General features: G+C 45.2%; 1 protein-coding gene across 5 annotated transcripts in view; it reads right to left on the bottom strand.

Annotated features, from left to right (window-relative positions):
• The window catches only part of IL12RB2 (interleukin 12 receptor subunit beta 2), a 50,497-nt gene that overhangs the window by 5,173 nt on the left and 23,121 nt on the right, over positions 1-22,203 (bottom strand). For 4 of the 5 annotated variants that reach the window (XM_053247444.1, XM_053247447.1, XM_053247446.1 and 1 more), the window contains 8 exons: positions 21,580-21,752; positions 19,774-19,916; positions 18,086-18,224; positions 13,107-13,186; positions 11,830-12,049; positions 11,130-11,327; positions 9,345-9,446; positions 9,113-9,268 (listed from right to left, as the gene is read on the bottom strand). In XM_053247444.1, coding sequence (XP_053103419.1) covers positions 9,113-9,268; positions 9,345-9,446; positions 11,130-11,327; positions 11,830-12,049; positions 13,107-13,186; positions 18,086-18,224; positions 19,774-19,916; positions 21,580-21,752 — 1,211 coding nt within the window. The remainder of the gene's footprint in view (positions 1-9,112; positions 9,269-9,344; positions 9,447-11,129; positions 11,328-11,829; positions 12,050-13,106; positions 13,187-18,085; positions 18,225-19,773; positions 19,917-21,579; positions 21,753-22,203) is intronic. The other variant, XM_053247445.1, reaches the window with a different exon arrangement.

The raw sequence follows: 22,203 nt of genomic DNA, 5'->3' as shown, positions 1-22,203 counted from the left end.
CACTTCCCCTCCACAAAAGCACTTATGTTCCATTTCCCCCTCTCCAATATTTGGGCCTTCTTAGCACAAATGTTGGGACCTGGAACCACAGCTGCCCTTTTGATGATTAAACTCAATCATGTCCACGCCCCCCACCCGCCACCCCAAGAACAATTGTGCATCTTTTTAAAAAGTCCTATGAAGGTGGAAGCAGCAGAGGTGAGGCTATGAGCTCTCTCCTATGCTCGGTGCAGCTGCAGGTGCCTTCAGTGCTACACCTCCTTTCTGGAAGACATCATGGAGGTGGCTGATGCAAAGCTGGTATAGTGCAATTCTTCCTTAGCCTGACAGATTTTTTTTACCCTATACTACTGAGCATGTTCAACTATAGAGGAGTATGTTCAGTATGACTAAAGGAAGCAGCTTTCTCTTTTTCTGCCCACAGTTCCTGTCAGATTCTTATTGCCTTCAAAATGTCTGGCAGTGACTCAGGAGTGGGCCTTCTCTGTAGTCACTCCTAGGCTGTAAATGCGCTCCCTATAGACATTGGTGGTTTAACATTACCAGCCTTCAAAAGAGCCCTTAAGGCACATTTTTTCCAGCCAGGTTTCTAGTAATCTTTGAATGTTTTAAATTTTTAAATTGCTGTTTTTAACAGTTTTATATTGTGTGTTTCTTGTCTGTTTTTGTGAACTGCCCAGAGCCTTTGGAGTCAGGTGGTATATAAATTAAATAGATAATATCTGTCACCTAAACTCTGAAATTCAAAGAGGAAAAGACTACAATGGTGTCTAGGCAAAACTAAGGTGTTGTGAAATCCCTGGAGATCTGGCAAGAAAAGAGCATGCTTAGTATCTTCATTTGTAGCCAGTGCTCTTACCCTGACAGAGCAATGAAAAATTATGATCCCGTCCATCAGAAAATATCACCCACCAGAAAAGCTTGCCCTGGTACTGGAATCAGGGGATAATTAAAAATCATGTTCTTGTCTATCAGAAATAGGGGTGTGCATGAAACGATTTTTTGTGATTTGATTTGTATCTGAATCAAAACACCCCCGTTTTGATTTGTGTCTGAATCTGACCCATCTGAGTAGTAGTGCCTAATGGGTGGAGGCTACCACCCCAATTTCCAAAAAAAATGGGCAAAGGGTTGATTTAAATATTGTTGTTTTTTTAAAGTCTATGTGTCTTTAAGATTATTATTATTTTTTGCTATTTGCAGTAGCAAATGAGAGTGGATTCATGGTTTCTCATTGAAAATCTCATATGCAACCAGAGAATCTACACTCAGAACACTTTCAAAACAACAGAACCCAGTACACCATAGGTTATCAAGCCATGGGGGTGGTTGGCACTCTATGTTCACTATGCCACCACTCTCTCTGGGCCACCCAAGTGCCCCACATGTGTAATTTTGGGGCTGCTGAAACCTCCATTCTTCACTATGGGGGAAAAGAGTAAACTTCACTTCAAAAATCAAATAATATTGAGCCCTTTGCCCAATCACTCTGAAACCTAGGTGGTAGCAGGCACCCATTGGGGCACTACCACCCAACCCACTCTTCCCCCTCCAAAATAACATCAACATCACACATCTACAACACCCACAGAGCTTTGCAAAGAACAAGTTTTGGTCATGCACATTCACATCTCCCCCAGAAATGCAATTTATCCACACACAAGAGTGTGAAACAACAACTAACAACAAACACCACACATAACTTTTTAAATTCAATTGCTGCAACCCCAAAGCCCCGCGCTCCCCTACTGCAACCCCAAAGCCCATGCTCCACTGCTGCCACCCAGACCCCGCGCTGCGCTCCCCAACCCCAGACCCCATGCTCCCCTGCTGGCCAATCTGCAGGCTGGAAGGGCCGGAAATTCAAACAGATGTCAAAACTCAAAATGGAGACTGAAGGAGAAAGATTTTTTGTGATTACAAATTGGAGTTCCAAAACAGCTGAAACAACAAAACGTTTTGTATCCGAAACAGGGACGTTTTGTTTTGGCTACAAAACTTTCTGTTTTAAGCATGGGGTGTTTTGTCTTGGCTACAAAACAGCCGAAACGGCCCGTTTTGTGCACAAAACGTTTTGTATCTGAAACAAAACGCACATCCCTAATCAGAAAACATTACCAGGTAAAGAAATCTGACAGGCTAAGAAAAAAATTCCACTGCACCTGCCATGGGCTGATGAGATTTGGGACTCTAAGCAATTAATTGGGGTCCAGGCCATATGGGTCACCCCCCCAATGATGCCCCTGGCAATATTGCTGTGGGGAGGAGCTTTTTTGAAAGGAGAAAAGTTTTCATGAAAAGCCCCCCCCACACACACACACCATTTTGACTTAACACTAGGCTATGCCATGACTTTAAAACACTTTCTTCTTGTTTTTCCCCTGAGTAGGAGATCCTCAGTGAGGGTAGTAGACTGTGCATGCCCGGAGACAGAACTGGACCATGTGTTTGCTTGTAGGCGGAGCCACCTCCTAGTCCCAGTTCCAGTTCTGTCTCGCTTGGAACAGGACGTTTGGAGAGAGCTCTAGCTATTTTTTCCTGGTATCAGTGCTCCTCTTATCTTCCTGCTTTCCCTCTCCCCCCACCTTCTCCCTTCTCTAGTGGTCGGGAGGAGAGTCAGGCTTCTTTCGGCTCCAAACTTGTTGATCTAAATTTGCATATTTTTGAGTTTATTCGACCCTAATTGGCCTCCAACTGTGTTTTTCTTTGTTTTCTTTGTTTGGGGACAATGGAATTGGCTCACGCTGAAGAGCTTCTCCAGGGCTCTTTATCAGAGGGGGCTTCGCTGCCGCAGGTCCTGGGCGGCGATCAAAGCCCTCCCCCACATGCTGCGGCTTTGAAGGGAACACTCCCGATGCCGCTTGACTCTTCCGCCCACAATTTGGCGTTCGGGGCGATGGGAGGGGGGGCTGCAGGAGCAGAGGCTCCAGAGTGGCGAGCAACCAAGGCCACCAACAAATCAAAGCATTGTGGGGAACAGTCCCCCCCCCAAAAGAAAAAGAAGTGCAAGGAGTCCCTCCTCAGATCGGACAGTGGCAAGCGCCTTAGTGAACGGCTTCTTATTCAAGCCATGTGCAAACGCTCAAAATCGAAACTGAGCAAAAATGGCGCCAAAGCAGCAGGAGGCTCCAGGAAACATGCTTCCGAGGTGGATGACTGGAGCCCGGTGGGCATTCCCCCGGCATCCATTCCTCTGCCCAGTAAGGGCCCAGTGGTTGAGGGGGAACCAGCTGGCCTGCGCATTCCCTCCCCGCTGTTGACTCACTCGCCCTCAAAATCAACTACCTCACAGCACGTGAGTACTGATACTTCCCCCCCCCCCAGGGCTACTCAGTGGCTTAGGGACTTTTTTAGGAGGGAGTTTGTCATTGAGCCACCTGCAGCTCCATTACCTATAATACAGGTTCCAGACCAGCCACCCCCAAGGGGAAATGCCCAACTGTTACTCCCGGATCCCTCCTCCTCCGCCATTCAGCCCCGCAATAGGGCATCAAGAGCAGGAAGAAGGGGACCCACCAGAATGAAAGGCAGTGATAGGCTTTCCTCGTCCTCCCCCGACTCCAGCCCACGTCACAGGGCCATTCCCTTGTGTGAAAGCGGGCTCTTTGCTCCCAGACCCTGGCACTATAAAGGCAAACACAGGCACAGAGCTTCATCTTCCTCCTCCTCCTCATCTCCTCATAGGGACAAGAGGTCTAAACATTCCAGACCCGTCAGAGGAGGTGCTCCAGCGGGCCCCACACCATCTAACCCTCTGCCCCTGCCCCCCTCCCCCCCGCTACTGCCCCCTTGATTCCCCAACTGCCAACCAGACCTACTCCCGCAGAGGTACCAGTTCTTCCTTCTGGAAGTGACTCGGAGCACCCCACACCTAGGTTCCCTTTGGAGCCTAATGATTCAGATAAGGAAGAGGGGGAACTGTCTGAGGAGGAGATGGCCCCTCCCATTTCTAATTCTACCAGACTTTTCTCCTCAGCAGATTTCGAAGTTCTTTTGTCTAAGGCTAAGCACACAATTCACGACGTGTCTCCGTCTGAACCTGCACAACCAGTGGCTACACTCGATCTTCAGGACTTTCCAGATGTGGAACTGGCTGTTCCTGTGGTTCCCTTTCCACCCCTCTTTCGGAAAGTGATGTGCGCAGAATGGAAGTGCCCTGCCTCCACCAAACCTCTTGGCAACATTCTAAAAAAGCATTACCAGTTGCCTGTAGACGTATCTAAATAGTTGGCCACACCCAAAGTGGATCCACCAGTGGCTCAACTGGTGTCGGGGGCGTTACTGCATGCTGAGGGGCAGGAACAGCTAAAATTCCAAGAGGGCAGGCGTTGTGACACACTCCTCAAGAAGGTCCATGATACCTCAGCCACGACCATAAAGATGGCCACTACCAACTCCATCTTTGCCCAGGCATCCGTGCTCTGGGCCAAGGAGCTGGTCAAACTGGCTCCTCCTGAGCTGCCCAAACTATGACAGGGCATAAACAAAATGGCCAAGGCGACAGCCCTGACTGCTGATTCAAGCTAAGACTGTATCCAACATTCCTCCAGGGCCATGGTGGCCGGGGTAGCTGTTCGGCGTGCGCTCTGGTTGAAGTTGTGGAACGTTGATTCTAAATCCAAATTGGCATTAACATCAGCTCCTTTTGCTGGGTCAGACCTTTTCGGCCCGGCTCTAGAACCGGTCCTGGTCGAAACACAAGATAAGAAGAAGGCAATGCCCTCTTCTCGTAGGGGCTCTAGGCACTTTTTTCGTGGATCACGGCCGTCCTTTCATCCCTACAGGCAACCCTTCTCCCAAGGCAAACCCGAACAGGGATGCCAGGCCCCAACCATTCAGAGGTGCCAGCAGACCACAGTGGCGACCAAGATTTCGTGGTAACTCCAGAGGCTCCACCAAGCAATTTAACTCTCTCGGCTCCCAGCGCAAGCAATGACACCATTCCTGTGGGGGGCAGGCTGTCGGAATTCTGCACAACTTGGTTCTCCACAGCCTCAGATGCCTGGGTTCTAGACATCGTCACGCACGGTTATTCAATAGAACTTTCCTCGCCCCCACGGCCCCACTTTCTCCCTACTCCCAGGTCCACCAACCCTTGCAAACATCAGCAGATGCTTCAAGCAGTGAATCACCTGTTGAACATTCGAGCAATAGAATTCGTGCCATCATCACAAAGATTTCTCAGCACCTACTCTATCCTGTTCTTGGTTCCGAAAAAGGATGGCTCCTGGAGGGTGGTATTGGACCTCAAGGCCTTCAATTGATTTGTCCAGAAGCGGAGGTTTCGGATGGAGTCCCTCCACACCATAAAGGAGGCTGTTCGCCCAGGGGACTTTCTGGCATCCATGGACCTCTCGGAGGCCTACCTTCATATCCCTATCTGTCCACAAGACCGGCTACATCTCTGCTTTGCCTACGGGGGCAACCACTACCAATATCGAGCGCTGCCCTTCAGCCTCTCATCAGCTACGAGGGTGTTCTCAAAGATCATGGCATCTGTAGTCTCTCACCTCCGCCTACAGGGGGTGCACGTGCACCCTTTTTTGGATGACTTGCTCATACGCGCATGCTCAGAGCTGCAGGCTATCAGAGATGTCAAGACAACGGTGACTGCTCTCCAGGACCACGGCTTTGTCACCAATTCCGAGAAGAGCGATCTCCGGCCGTCCCAACAGTTGGTGCATCTGGGAGCTCTATTCAACATGGCCCAGGGAATGATTAGACTCCCCAGGGAGCGAATAGAAAATATCACCGACCAGCTCCATCCTCTCCTACGCAAGCAAAGGGAGGATGTCATGGTGTTGGCCCAAGCCCTCGGGTCGATGATCGCGTGCCTGGAATGTACCCCGTGAGCCAGGTGGCATTCACAGCCTCTCCAGTGGGCACTACTCCCCTGTCAGGACGACATCATGGCGGCCTCCCACAAGGAAATTGAAATTTCCCAGCTGGTCAAGCGGTCCCTATATTGGTGGCTGTCCCCTGCTCTCCTCGAGGGCAGGTCCTTGACGGAACCACCGATGCCAGCCTCTTGGGTTGGGGGGCTCATTGCCAAGGCCAGATGTCGCAAGGTGCTTGGTCAACAGAAGAATCCACACATCCCATCAACTGGCTGGAACTTCGAGCAGCCAGACTAGTGCTCCTTCACTTCCAAGCCATGCTCCAAGGTCGACACATTCTCCTCAGGACCGACAATGTAACTGTGAAGGCTCACGTCAACCAGTAGGGGGGAACCAGGTCCAGACAACTAATGGCGGAAGCGGATCTCCTCTTCCATTGGGCGGAGAACAACATCCCCTCCATCATCGCCGAACACGTCAAGGGCGAGGAAAACGATCTGGTGGACTGGCTCAGCCGGAAATCCCTCAATCCAGGAGAATGGTCTCTTAATCCGGAAGTCTTCATCCAGCTGTCCAGGTTGCTGGGCCATCCACTGGTGGACCTGTTTGCATCCCCCTCCAACCACCAACTCCCCCGCTCCCATCTCCCCGTGCGGAAGCGACGGACGCTCTCTACTCTCCGTGGCCCCAGGGGCCTTCTATACACCTTTCCTCCCACCCCCATCATTAGAAAGGTCATCAAGAAGCTATTGCTGGAAAAGGCAGACATCATCCTGGTCGTCCCCTTTTGCCCCCGCAGACCATGGTTTTCGGATCTCCTCGAACTCGCCACCTGCCCTCCATGGCGACTCCCACTCTGGCATGATCAGCTCATGCAGGGCCCGCTCGTACACCCCAACCCACAGTGGCTCCAGCTCATAGGAACATAGGAAGCTGCCATATACTGAGTCAGACCATTGGTCTATCTAGCTCAGTATTGTCTTCACAGACTGGCAGCGGCTTCTCCAAGGTTGCAGGCAGGAATCTCTCCCAGCCCTATCTTGGAGAAACCAGGGAGGGAACTTGAAACCTTCTGCTCTTTCCAGAGCGGCTTCATCCCCTGAGGGGAAGATCTTGCAGTGCTCACACATCAAGTCTCCCATTCCTATGCAACCAGGGCAGACCCTGCTTAGCTATGGGGACAAGTCATGCTTGTTACCACAAGACCAGCTCTCCTCTCCGCGTGGAGGTTGAGTGCGTGAGGCTAGTTGCCAAAGGCTATTCTGGATCAGTCCAGGACACCATTTTAGCATCTAGAAGACCTTCCACGCATTGTATATATCAGGCCACGTGGAAGGCTTTCATATGATGGGCACAAGAACAAGGCAAGGACCCTCTCCAGGCTGGGGTTCCGGAAGTCCTGGCCTTCCTCCAAGCCGGCCTGAATCTCCCCCTCTGCCCTAGCACACTCAAGCGCCAAGCCTCTGCATTGGCTTCAGTTTTGGACATCTCACACGGCTCCTCAGGACACCCTACACTGCACCCACACATCTCCAGGTTTCTGAGAGGGGCAACCAATCTGGTGCCGGCTCCCATTAACCGATTTCCCTCTTGGAACCTAAATCGGGTCCTCAGTGCCCTCACAAAGGCACCCTTCGAACCCATCGCTTCTATTCCCCTCAAGATGCTTTCCCAGAAGGTGCTTTTCTTGGTGGCGATCACATCTGCGTGCAGAGTGTCAGAGCTGAATGCCCTGTCAGCAAGGAAAGAATTCTGTACCTTCCAATCTGACTCAGTCAACCTCCAGTTAGACCCCACCTTCCTACCTAAAGTCAATTCTGCCTTCCACAGGACCCAGGTGGTTGTCCTTCCGTCCTTTTGTCCTGCCCCGGTACACCCCAAAGAAAAGCTGTGGCACAACCTGGATGTGCGTAGGGCCCTGCGCATTTATTTACGCAGGACCAAGGATCTCAGAAAGTCCGACGCACTCTTCGTATCCTTCCATCCCCCTTCCCTTGGCAATAGGGTGACGAAGGCCACACTGGCCGGGTGGATTAAATCCTGTATTCTCCTTGCATACGAGGCCCTTCGCCTCCCCCCTCCCCCAGGGGGGTTACTGCGCACTCCACAAGGAGTGCGGCTGCCTCAGCCGCCTTTTCTGCTCATGTCCCCTTAACTGAAATGTGCAGGGCTGCTACCTGGTCCTCTGTCATGCCCTTTATTCGCCATTACAAGATTTCCGGCTTCTCTGAGACACAAGTGGCCTTTGGCCACACGGTGCTACAGCAGGTGGTCTAATCATATCCTCCCTCCCTGAGACATGGTCTATTAGCTTGGACATGTCCCTCACTGAGGATCTCCTACTCAGGGGGAAAAGGAACATTGGTCCTGCCGTGAAGGGTTCTTTTTCCCTGTAGTAGGAGATCCTCAGGCCCACCCGGATGTGACTACAGTTCTAGTCTGGGGGATATTCTCACTCCTCCGGCTATTTTTGAGGGTTGGGGACAGGTCGATTATGGTTACCAACTCTCAGGGTTTATAGTATGTGGTTGTTTCTCTGCTACTGTCCTCTCTGATTAATCTTCTTCAAGTTCTCTTGTTCAGTTTTTGTTATAGTTCTAGACTGTTCAACGCTCACTCACTGAGCTCTCTCCATGGACCTTACCACACCTCACTCGTCAGCCCTGGAACTGGGGCTAGGAGGTGGCTCCGCCTACAAGCAAACACATGGTCCAGTTCTGTCTCTGGGCATGCGCAGTCTACTACCCTCACTGAGGATCTCCTACTACAGGGAAAAAGAACCCTTCACGGTAGGACCAATGTTCCTTTCTGGCTCTTTGAATTTTCTCAGGGACATACCTGTTGTTGAACAAGGGTGGGGTGGGGTGGCACAAATGTCCATGGGCCCCAAGGGAAAGGGGGCCCATCAGCTGACCAACAGCTTGCTCCAGGGGTATAGCTAGGGAAGAGTGGTCATGTGTTCGCCCCTCTCCCTGGTGGCCCCTCAGAGTAAGGGAGATAATGAAGAAAACAGGGAGGGGTGGAGCAGGGGTGTGTGTCTCGGTTCTTTGAACCTATCTGCTCAATTATAGCTACACTGCTGGCCTGTTCTTTGTTGTCCCCCTTCCATTTTCACTTTTTTGCCCTAGAGCCCACTTCAGCCTTGCTATGCCCCTGATTTTTCCACCTATTTTTTCAGAAAGGGTCTCTTCACCACCACCATCCAAAGGCCATGTATTTTTCACTAACCTCTGCTATACGGGGATTAATGCCATAAGTTTCTAGCAGGTACCTACCACAGACTTTAGAGATGACTGTGGAGAATTGCTTCTGCACATATATCTTGTAGCTAATAACACAGCCCATCTGCTGATCTTCTGGAATTTCTCCCCAGAAGACTAAAATGCTTCTTCCTTTTGCCGTTACACTAATATGAGGTCCAGTTAATGGTGCTGCAAAACATAAAATCTTCTTGAGAAAACTGAACTAGCTTATTGTGTTGTGTTTCAAAGCAGCCATTGCTCTTACCTTTTGCTGACACATCTGCTGTAGTGGAAGCAGCATTTTCTGCTCTGTTCTGATAAAGTGCAAACACACTGATGCGATAGCACACGTATGGCTTTACATGCTCTAGAAATGAGAGAATTATCTTTGACATCAAATTATAGGAATTTCACAAGCAATCAGTTTGCAAATATAAAAAGTGTGAAATGGAAAATCCTTTTATAATCATGGATTGGGCAGAATATATATATATATATATATATATATATATATATATATATATATATATATATATATATAAAATCTTGCATGATTTTAAAGTTTTACACAGCTACAACTATGAATATTTATATACCACTTTCCAACAAAGTTCTCAAAGTGGTTTACATAGAAAAATAACTAAAGATGTCCTTAAAGGGCTCACAATCTAAAAAGAAACATAAGGTAAACACCAGCAACTATCACTGGAGGGATGCTGTGCTGGGGCTGGAAAGGAACAGTTGTTCTCCCCTTGCTAGATATAAGAGAATCACCACTTTAAGAAGTGCCTCTGCTCAGTTTAGCCACCTAATGTCACAGTGGAAAATGACTTGACTAGCAAACCAGAAGGTTCCGGTTCAAATCCCCGCTGGTGTGTTTCACTGTTGCAGCAGTGATATAGGAAGATGCTGAAAGGCATCATCTCATACTGTGTGGGAGGAGGCAATGGTAAACTCCTCCTGTATTCTACCAAAAACAACCACAGGGCTCTGTGGTTGCCAGAAGTCGACATTGACACAATGGCACACTTTGCCTTTTACCTGCTCAGTTTGCAGAAATGCAGTTTTACAGAAATGTAAATTCAATGTTAGGATAAACAGGAAACATGCAAAACTATTTGTTCTTCCTAATTTTAGTTGTAAATTAAAATATGAAAGGGCCATTGTAAAACAACTGGTGAGTAGAAGCCTAGGAGGAATGCTTGTGATGGCTTCATGGAGCATCCTTCTGGCCTGTGGGGTTTTAATATGCATTTCTGCATGTTTCCAGGTCTTTCTTAACTAGAGGACCAAAAACTTTTTTAAAATACTACAAGCAGAACGCTAAGCTTGTACAGCCAAATTTCACAGAGTTTATGAAGCATCGTTTTGCTAAAGCCTCCTGCTGAGCATCTGAGATGATCCTCTTGTTTCTGATGGCTCTTTCCCTATTAAAAGATCTGTCTTTTAAAAAGGTTGGTGAAGGACTGGTTCATGTAAGCATTAGTCCATCTACAAGAGCAAAACAAAAAAACACCTTTATCAATGAGTTGAGGTAGGTGATAATGAGTTATGATGTAGATGATATGTTGGAACCGTCACAACATTATTCACCACGCCAGAAAACAATAATTCATGATGGTTTCACCATCCTTTTGTATGGAGTTATGGGACTTAGTCCTTAGCTACTGCAAATTTTGAAATTTTCTGTTGAAGAAAGATTTTCATCAGAATGGCTTGGTAGTAATAAGAGGTTATGACCTGTTTTGCAAACCAACAAGTAAGTGTGTGTGTGTAGCTCAGGTCATTGGAACAGGAAACACACATTTTTGTTGTCAAATGTTTTAATTCATTGATTGTGGTAATTGGTAGCTTAAAGGAGATCACCCTGAGCTTTCTGGAAAAATGGGTTCAGCTATTGTTCAATGCAAAACTAGGGCTTAATGAGGAAAAACTGCAGTTCAAAAAGCAGTAATGGTTTTCCCCTTGGCTAGGGGCAGAAAGCCAGTCTATTCTTTCCTGTATTAAAACTGTTAGCAGTATCTGTCATCCTCTGGTGCTATACACTTACCTATTGTGGCTGTAAAACTGGATGCAGACATTTTGAGCCAGGTTGGGTGGGTTTGCCAGTGACTGCCTTGATGGAACTCTGCCCATTCCACTAAGTATCCATTGAGAAGAGGGGAAAGTGCAGGAGGTTCTTCCCATGTAACTAAGATGCTGTCATTTCCTGTTGATCCAGCTGAGAGATTGTAAGGAGGTGGCAGATCTTCAGTGGGTGGCACAGGGGTGAGAATAAACAGAAAACACATAACCTAGCTGAAATGCAACTCTGGTCAGTCTTAAAGAAATTCTACTTAAAGTGAGAGGCCAATTCAAGAAGAAACTGAAGCAAGATGGGCAGAAAGTCAGATATAGAATTTAAAAACATCACTGTCAGTGTGTAAACGTTATAATAAATGCAACTGAAAACATGAATTGATAGTATGAACACAGTATAAGTAAGCAAGCATTGTGTGAGAATGCAGAAACCTGCCCCCAATTTAGATGCATTTCTCCTGTGAGACATGGTGGGAGAGAAATCTGTTATCCATGTCTAAGCAATATGAAAAAAACCTGAGTGTATTCTGGAGGCACTGCAACCATATTATTTCATGGGACAATACTGACTTCATGTTACAACTGAAGACTGTAACAGAAAAATCTTTAAAGATGGTGGTTGGTCCTTGTTCTGCCATATGTAGAAATAAACTCTCAAGAATATATCTTACCTGAAATTCTTAGATCAGTAGTGATGGACATAGGTGGGGAGATTCCCCTTGAGTTGTGAGACTGAACTGTGATCTTATAGTCTCTCTTGGGGATGACTTGTGATAAAATCATCAGTGTTGTCAAATGCTTTTCTATTCCTTGATTATGCTTCTGATTTAGAGGCTGAAAAATCACTGAATAATGGTGGCTTTCACTTCTTGTATCTGATGTACTTGTGGTCTATAAAAGAACATTTGTTTATCTGTTTCAGTGCCCTCTTCCCACAACTCAAATAGATTTTGTCAGTAACTTTAGCTAGATAAGCAGTCAGCACAACATTGGCTTAACTATTCGGAGACTATCAGTTATATTCTGAAAAGAATTTCTACTGCACTTTGCAGTGTAGAAACTGTTGTACAGTTTTATTTTCACTTATTCTAGTTACATTTGGAGCAGACAAGCTGAAAGATAGTGGCTGACATATTCTGCAAGAGTTCAGCAGTGTAGTAATGTTGTGCCTGCACAACTTGTGCAAACATAGAACTATGTTTATAGTTGTATGTAAGCGCATTAGAAATATATACAACTTACACAAATTTTGCAAATGAAACGTTACTAGGCTGACATACTGCCCATTGGCATGTCAGATCTTGACATCCCCAAGGCCTCCTGATTAGGTCTGTAGGGTAGAATGGATATATGAACCCAGGCCTTCCATGCTTAAATCCAGCATGTCTCCATGCTATAGCTGTAGCTCTAAAATGTAGAGTTATGTGCCCTCATAACTACTTTTCAATGTTGTCCCAATATGACTTATAAAGAGCTAAACCTATGAGATAATCAATTTGGCTGCAGCAGAGGAAGGAAGAATATTTTTTCCCCCGCCACCTACTCCCTTTCTGGGAGGGAAAAGTGGCATCTTAGATCCATTTTAAAAAAAGCCAACCATCCAATGAGAAACGTACATTGCTACTTCCCAACTCTATCATTAATCCAGGAATATACTTAGTTTCTCCTCTGCCAGGTTTCTACAGTCCCGTCCCCCCCCCCCCCGATTTGGGTGAAACTAAAAGGAAGCAGACTAGATCACACTAGTTTCAATTTTCTCTGATTAATTCCTCCACTCCTAAGTTTCTTTTTGAATAAATTGTTTTAATTATAATTTCTTCCAATTTTCTATTACACTTTTGGTTCTGATTCTCACGCGCACTCTCTCTCTCTCTCTCTCTCTCTCTCTCTCTCTCTCTCACACACACATATCTACCTTCAAATTGCTTAGATGAGCAGAAATTCTTACCTTCCAAAAAAGAGTAATATTCTGCATTTGGGCGAACACATCCTGTCTGAAGTACCAGACATCAACTGGCCCAAATGGCACTGGGTAGAAGGAGAAAAAGAGCTATATAATGTAATGTTATATCTGAGTTGGACAGCAAGTGGGAAACAAAAGTAGGAAAAGAATTGTTTACATGATATAATGACATAGGTCCCCACTTGGGAAGTGAGGTCAGCCACCTAGTAGCATGACAAGCCCCCAAAAGTCATCTCCTCTGCCCAGCAGCACCAGCCTGGCCAAATGAGACTAGAATCCTCACTTTCTTCCAAACTATCATTCTTCGTTGTGGTCTCTGTCCACTCACACTTAATGGGTTCTGTGCCTACCAAAGTTTTGATAAAAGTCGGTTCACCCTGTCCAGCTGGGTCTGAGCAGTTCTTCTTTGACTGTCACACTGGTAGTATAGGGAAAAGCTTCTCTTTTGGTTCCTCAAAGTGGCTAACCACATAAGTTTGACCTCAGTATTCTAGATGCTTTAAGTCACTCACCCCCCTTTATTCTTTCTCAAATTTTCATCTCCTTTTACTACAGTACTTTTCATTTTCAGCTGGGCGGAAGCAAGGTAGGAGGAAAACCTGGGGAGAAGTGATTCTGTGGAAGGAAAAGATTGTGTAGGAGGAAAAGCCACCCAGGTTTTCCTCCTACTTTTCTTTCACACAACTGAAAATTGGGAGCGCACACAGCTCCCAAACTTGGGAAGAACACAGTTTTTGAATGTGTGAGTGGTCTCGGCCTCTTTCATGATGCCTTGATCACTCAAGGAACGAGTTAAAAATACAAATGTTAATAGTAGCCTGAATGGCATCACTATAGGTATTGTATTTGCAATAGTAGCTCTTATCTCATGAATGGTATTAGCAGTCCATCTGCTACCAAATAAATTAGTGGGCCAATAGTGGTGTGGGGAAGTTCAATCAGTGAGAGAGGCTGCTTTCTTCTGTTTTCAGTTTCATATAATAATTGAAATGTTGCCATTCATATGCATTGCCATAAAATGTCAGCAAGCACACAGTCTTGAGCGATATTCACACCTGTTAATCTCTTGCATCAATCAGTGTTTCAGACAGTAAGTAATGCTGTCAATGGTGTGAGGACTAACATTCATAGTGAGACCTGAAATGCATGACAGAAACCCACAAACACCTCAAAGACCTAAAGATGATAAAACATTTTATATCATGCTAACAAATCTTTGCTGAAACTCTTGGCTCCCACAGAGGAAATGAAAACTCGCTGCACAGCTCTTTATAACAGTTCAATTTCAAGTAAAGCAAATTGTATTTTATAAGAGTTAAGAAGTTTAGACTTTTAATACTTCTCAAATAGCAGCCCTTGGCAGAATCCTCCCACCCCCCAGCTCTTGCATTGAAGAAGCAATTGTTCATCTTGACCTCTTCCTTTAGGATATGTGAATAAGTTTTAACTCTCTTGATTTACAAGTTTGAGCAATAAGCTGTGAGGCTTTGCCTAGACTTCTGCTTCATGCATGCACGTAAATAACTTTTTCACATAATTAGTCCAAAAACAATGTTGCCCTAAGACCAAATCTATGCCACACACATTTAGTACGTGTGCAACAAGATGGCACTGAGGTGATAAAGGGGTGTGACCCTTTGGATCAAGCATTTTGCAGAATTGTACATCATTGAATGTTCAGGCAGGACACTAGGCCCCACAAGTTGCTGTCCTGATGCTTGATCAGTGATTATCCATAGTGTGCAAGCAGTAATTGATCCTATAGAGATCCAACATGAAGGTGCACTAGTTACACACGTGGACAAATTTGTTGGTACCCTTACAGCTCATTGAAAAAGTGTTTTATGCCTCCTGAAAAATGATTAAACGAAAAGCAATTGTCCCATGTATACCTGCATGCCTTTGATATGTCATCGAGTAAAGCAAAGTAAGTGTGAAGAGATAAAATATTGCTTATTCTACAAAGATATTCTAAAGTGGCCTGGACACATTTGTTGGTACCCCTAGAAAAGATCATAAATAATTGGATTAGAGCGATTTTTCAAATTAGCTGTTTTCTTTAATTAGTATCACATATATCTCCAATTGTACAATCATTCAGTCTATTTAAATGGAGAAAAGCAGTCACTCTGCTGTTTGGTATCATTGTGTGTCTCACAATGAACATGAACCAGAGAAAGCAAAGAAGAGAGTTTTCTGAGGAGATCAGAAAGAAAATTGTAGATAAGCATGTTAAAGGCAAAAGCTATAAGACAATCTCCAAGCAGTTTGATATTCCTGTGAGAACAGTTGCAAATACTATTAAGAAGTTCAAGGTCCATGGGACTGTAGTCAACCTCCCTGGACACGGCCGCAAGAGGAAAATAAACCCCAGAATGGGCAGAAAGATCATGAGAATGTTAGATAAAAAGCCAAGGACAACTTCCAAAGAGATACAAGCTGAACTCCAAGGTCAAGGTCCATCAGTTTCTGATCGCACCATCCATCGCTTTTTGAGTGACAGTGGGCTCAATGGAAGAAGACCCAGGAGGACTCCACTGTTGAAAGAAAAACATAAAAAAGCCAGACTGGAATTTGCTAAAATGCATATAGACAAGCCACAGTGCTTCTGGGAGAATGTCCTTTGGACAGATGAGACAAAACCGGAGCTTTTCGGCAACAATATGTCTGGAGACGAAATAATGAAGCTTTCAAAGAAAAGAACACTATACCTACTGTGAAACATGGAGGAGGCTCGGTTATGTTTTTGGGCTGGTTTGCTGCGTCTGGCACAGGGTGCCTTGAGTGTGTGCAGGGAACAATGAAATCTCAAGACAATCAAGACATTCTGGAGCGAAACGTACTGCCCAGTGTCAAAAAGCTCTATCTCAGTTGCAGGTCATGGATCCTCCAACAGGATAATGACCCAAAACACACAGCTAAAAGCACCCAAGAATGACTAAGAATAAAACATTGGACTATTCTGAAGTGGCCTTCTATGTGCCCTGATTTGAATCCTATTGAACATCTATGGAAAGAACGGAAACATGCAGTCTGGAGAATGCACCCTTCAAACCTGACACAGCTAGAGCAGTTTGCTCAGGAAGAGTGGGCCAAACTATCTGTTGACAGGTGCAGAAGTCTCACTGAGAGCTACAGGAATCGCTTGTTTGCAGTGTGATTGCCTCTAAAGGTTGTGCAACAAAATATTAGGTTAAGGGTCCCATCATTTTTGTCCATGCCATTTTCATTTGTGGTGTTATTTGAACTATTCTGTTGCATCAAAACTCTAAAGCAAAGTCTGATTTTTGTTAAATGCGGAATAAACAATGATGGGTGCCAATTACGTTTGTCAGTTTCAAGTTATTTCAGAGACAATTGTGCGTTCTTCTTTTTTTTGGTGGAGGGGGTACCAACACATTTGTCCACGTGTGTGTATGTAACTGGATGCCCACAAGAAACAAAATGTGTAGAAGATGCTATACAACTCCAACCCCCCACAAGATCAAACAGCCAGGTTTATCTTTGCAGTGATTGAGTTTTCCTTTCAGATTTTGCAAGCTAAAGAGCATTTCTCCATAATGCTTTTTTGCATTCAGTTGATTACTATCAACTGTGCAAGATTCAAAGCTCCCTAGTCTATAAGGCACACATGGCATGCATCAGAGAGTGTTCTAAGTGAACAAAGCTATTGGCTTGTGATTATTGTTATGAACACTGATTTGAACTAGTTCTATATATGCTTTGTTGCATGTGATCAGTTAGCTTTTGGGCGGTGCATTTGGTTCTTCATGAGAAAGATCAATGGGTCAGATGAGCATTGCAATGTCCATCTGCATCAGTTGTGCTTGGGGGACCTCCCATGCTAATTTAGGGCAGCAACTGTTAGGGATGTGAACTTACGAACAGCCCTGCTGGATCAGGCCCAAGGCCCATCTAGTCCAGCATCTTGTTTCACACAGTGGCCTACCAGATGACACTGGAAACCTACAGCCAGGAGTTGAGGACATGCCCTCCCTCCTGCTGTTACTCCCCTGCTAATGGTACTCAGAGGCATCCTACCTTTGAGGCTAGAGGTGGCCTATAGCCCTCCAACTAGTAGCCATTGATAGACCTCTCCTCCATGAAGTTATCCAAACCCCTCTTAAAGCAATCCAGGTTGTTGGCTGTCACCACATCATGTGGCAGAGAATTTCACAAGTTGATTATGAGTTGTGTTAAAAAGTACTTCCATTTGTTGGTCCTAGATTTCCTGGCAATCAATTTCATGGGATGACCCATGGTTCTAGTGTTATGTGAGAGGGGGAAGAATTTTTCCCTATCACCTTCTATGATTTTATAGACCTCTATCATGTCTCCCCGCAGTCATCTTTTTTCTCAACTAAATAGCCCCAGGTGTTGTAGCCTTGCCTCATAAGAAAGGTGCTGTAGGCCCCTGATCATCTTGGTTGCCCTCTTCTGCACCTTTTCCAGTTCTACAATGTCCTTTTTGAGATGTGGTGACCAGAATTGTATGCAGTACTCCAGGTGTGGCCACACCATAGTTTTGTATAAGGGCATTATAATATTAGCAGTTTTATTTTCAATCCCCTTCCTAACGATCCCTATTATGGAATTGGCCTTTTTCACAGCTGCCACATATTGAGTCAACACTTTCAACAAGCTGTCCACCATGACCCCAAATCAGAGGTGATTCAGGGATTCAACTTCAGATCAAATTGCCCTCAAAATAATAAAGGGTTGAATTCGGAGTCAAGAAGAATCACTCCCAATTTGACCAGAATCTATTTTAGTGGTTGGCAGGTAGACCAGGCCCCCGCTCCGGACTTGGTGTGTCAGCCTGCCTCGGAGGATTGGTCTACCTGAGATTTGTCAAATAACAAATTTGAATGTGATATCCATACTTGATTTCTACCAGATACACACAATACAATACTTTAATTACAGATATATGCTGTAATTTATTCAAATACTTGTTTTATCACCTGCTTCTGTTTGGTATAATACACTCCAATTACTCCATAATCCTCTGTTGGGAAGGAACTTGCATGAAATCTGGAATTCATATTCTGTATCTGGTTTCAGGTTATGTAGATAATATTTTCTAGCAGTTATATTTTCAAGCTGTAATGAAAATAAACAAAAATACATTGAACAAAATGTGAAATCATGCTATTAATGGCTGAATGTGCATCTTCCATGACGCAGGAAGCATGCTCTGCACATGCTTAGAGAAACCTCTTGCTGGATAGTTATCCAGCAAACTTGCAGGTGCTTTATACACCTAATATATGCACTGTGTAGACGATGCATTGTTTTCTGAACTAAAAGACTAGTCCCAAAACAATGGTGCCTACTAGTATGTTAGTAACTGAACATAAAATAAAAAGCTGCATTCCACTGAGTCATACACTGGTTCATCTAAGTCATCACTGTCTCCACTGACTGGCAACAGTTTTCAGACAAGGGTCTTTCCCAGCCCTGTCTAGAAATCCTAGGGATTGGAAATGCCAGGGTCTAGAGATTTCTCTATGCCAGGGCTGCTCAACTTCGGCCCTCCTGCAGATGTTGGTCTACAGCTCCCATGATTCCTTGCTATTGGCCACTATGGCTGGGGATTATGGCAGTTGCAGTCCAAAAACAGTGGGAGGAGAGGGCTAATTTGAGTGGGCCTGCTCTATGAAAAGCATGTGCCTTTCCACTGTGCTATAGTCCCTGGCTGACATGATATGCAAGTCCTATGTAGGATTTGTGGTGTTGCTGATGTGGATGTGAAAGCAGCAGCACCACTATAGAACAGTGTTTCTCAACCTTTTTGGAGTCAAGGACCAGTAAAGTCTTCGTGCAGAGTATCAAGGGCCCAGGGCCGGACTGGGGTCACTGAGAGGGTGGTGGAATGTGGGGAGGGTGCCAGGTTTTGAGCAGAATGGGTACTTGAGGGTGGGAGTATTCACTGCTGCTGAGTGAGGCAGGGCGCAGGGGTGCCCCGGGAATATGCCATGTTGCCCTGTGGGCCAGTCCCAGCCTGCAAGGACCACTACATTCTTAGTGCGCAGTTTCCCAGACAAGCAGTTAGTAAAGGGGTTTCAAAATGTCCAATAAATGTGGGGAGATCTCTGTCAATATAAATTAATTTAGAATGTGGCTGAGATATAAAATGGAGAGACCTGACCTGAGATGGGGATGACTTGCAGAACTAGGAATGTATGCTTGTGCTGTACACAGCACTGTACACCCCCCCCCCAACTGCTAATAGGAACATAGGAAGCTGCCATATACTGAGTCAGACCATAGGTCTATCTAGCTCAGTATTGTCTACACAGACTGGCAGCGTCTTCTCCAAGGTTGCAGGCAGGAATCTCTCTCAGCCGTATCTTGGAGAAGCCAGGGAGGGAACCTGAAACCTTCTGCTCTTCCCAGAGCGGCTCCATTCCCTAAGGGGTAGATCTCATAGTGCTCACATGGAGTCTCCCATTCAAATGCAACCAGGGTGGACCCTGCTTAGCCACCCTCATTCTTTTTAATGTTAGAACTGGCATGACATTCACTCCACAAGGGCTGCTTATGATGGTAAAGGGAAAATGTTTATATATAAAATTAAATCAAGGTATCACATTTGAGTACTGTATTAGTGATATCCTGATACAAATTAGTATGTATGCTTTAAAATTACCATGGTCCAGGAGTTACTGTTAATAGCTTGGTATCTTATTTGAAAATGTTCTGTGTCTTGTGTATCTTGCCACAAAATGATGCAACTGGTTGCATCAATGCCATCAAATTTCACTGAGATATCCATCGGAGAATGAGGTTTCACTGATAACAAAAAATGCATTAAAATAGATTAAAGCATAAACATTACATTGTTAGGGGAAATAAACAAAAAGCTCCGTTTCACAATATGGATTACTGTTTATTTCTGGAATGCATTGTGGAAGTAGATTTCTGTTCAACTACCCCTACTGGATTGGGAACCGGACACAATTTGCATTCAACACTGGGATGACCCATACCATTCCCATTGTTGGATCAGGAACTCTGTGCACAGTAGAGCAGATCAGCAGTGTTGTCAGCTTTGAGGTGCTGTTCAAGGGAAAAGGAGCTGTCTCCAGTCTACTGCCATCCCCTAAACAAGTGCATCAGCTATCAGATTGAGAGGTGGATACCCACCGGTATGTATGCATAGTGCATGAGTATCTTGAATGTGGCAGCCTCTAGGTACTCTTTATTCCCATGACTTTATTTCACAATGAAAATACTACTCCAAGCATCTCTCTACTGTAAATGAACAGTAGAACCCTGTGGGTGGACAGATAACAAATCTAAAAATAAACAGCTCCCACCTTGCTTCTTATTTTGGAATATCTGTGATGGAAAGAGACAAACCTGTGGTAAGTGGGGGCCATTCTCACAAGGTGATTGGGGAAAATTCACTCCATTGCATTTGAGCATGCAACTACAAATATTCCACAAACAGGTTGAACAGTATGCTCCCAGCTACAATCTGGTAGGGATGTGCACAAACTTGTTCGGAGGCCCTTTTATGGGCCTTCAAACAGGTTTGAACACGGGCCAACTCAAAGGTTCGACGGTGGGAGAGGATGCACTTACCCCTGCCCCCACTGCATTTCACCTGCTGGTGCTTGATTTCCTAAAAGTCAGTTGGGGTGGCAGCATACCTCCCTGTAGCCCTGTTGTCCTCTTTACTGGAAGTACTTGATGTGACTGCACACGGCGCGCATGCATGCAATGTACATCAAGAACTTCCGGTTACATCTCAATGGGGTGGCAGGGAGGTATGCTGCCGCCCCGACAGACTTCTAGGAAATTGAGCACCGGTGGGGGAAACACAGTGGCTGCGGGGGGTGCATCCTCTGCCGCCCTTAAAGTTATCCCCCACTGCTGTTAAACTGGCCCCTGCCAGTTCCGTGCACATCCCTACAATCTGGGTCTAGAGGAAAGAACCCCCGCCCATCCGGACCATCTGTAGATAGGACTCTAAAAGAAAAATGCGGTTCACCACCACCCTCAGTGGTTTTTGTGCATCTGCTGAGTTTCACACATTCGGATAGCTGAGGGATAAAACTGTAGTGATCGCAAGGCAAACTAATCAGCCCTGGCCCCAGTTGAGCATGCCACAGTTCATCTGTATCCAGTATATACTTTCCTTTCTGAATAGCCCCTTACACTGCATCAGATGCTACATCAGATTTTCTGTTCCCTCCTCCAAGTTTCAGAAGTAGCTTCTTATATGCCTGGATAGTTGGCAGTAGGAGACTGCGGGTTCAAAAACATCTTTAAAGTTGAACACCTTTTAAGGAGGAAACCCCCCTGCTGAGCAGATGAATTTTGATTGGTGAGGAGCAGGAAGATTAAAGAATTCAATTCAAGCCAAAATTCTCTCAAATATTTGAATACCAGGTAAGTAGATAGGATAAACTTGACTGAAACAAATATTTTCTCAGTTCTTATGTTTTACCTATGTCTATTAATGTGAATTGAATTGGTAGGGAAGGAGTGCTCCCCAGCTTATTTGTGGCAGTAACAATAGCTGTGTAAGTGGATTCAAAATCCAGCTTTACTTGGAGATCCATGGAATCGTAGGTGGAATTCCTTTCAAAAAATATAACATTGGTGGTTCCATTTGTTAGCCTGCAAAAGAAAGACAAATGTAAATGGGGGGAGGAGGAGGAGGTCGTCACAAAATACAAAGATCTACAAATTGAAATTGTGGAAATAGCCAATTACAAAAAGCAATTTACTGGAAACAGCCTATATTCTGCGACGATATCTATAGCAACAACATTGACAATAAAATTCAGCCATCCCAGGTCCTTGGGAAAGACTCGATGTCTGGATAAAACAAACCAGTCAATAACACCTGTCTGACGGTGTAAAATAATATTAATAATATCAGGTCCAACATGACCGCATAGCCCAAATACCCTGCTCAATTGATGGGTACTTGATAGTACATGGGTGTAGCATTTGGCTAGATTGTTTTAGTTTTGACCCAAATTATACTGCTGTTCCAGAATTCAGAATCCTAGGCTATCTTTATGAAGAGGCAAATATATAAATATTTTAGTTGCTAACATGAAAA

The sequence above is a fragment of the Hemicordylus capensis genome, chromosome 4 (genome assembly GCF_027244095.1).
Source record: "Hemicordylus capensis ecotype Gifberg chromosome 4, rHemCap1.1.pri, whole genome shotgun sequence".
NCBI classification, from domain to species: Eukaryota; Metazoa; Chordata; class Lepidosauria; order Squamata; family Cordylidae; genus Hemicordylus; species Hemicordylus capensis.
Note: the sequence above shows the minus strand (reverse complement) of the source record. Positions and strands in the feature narration are given on the sequence as shown.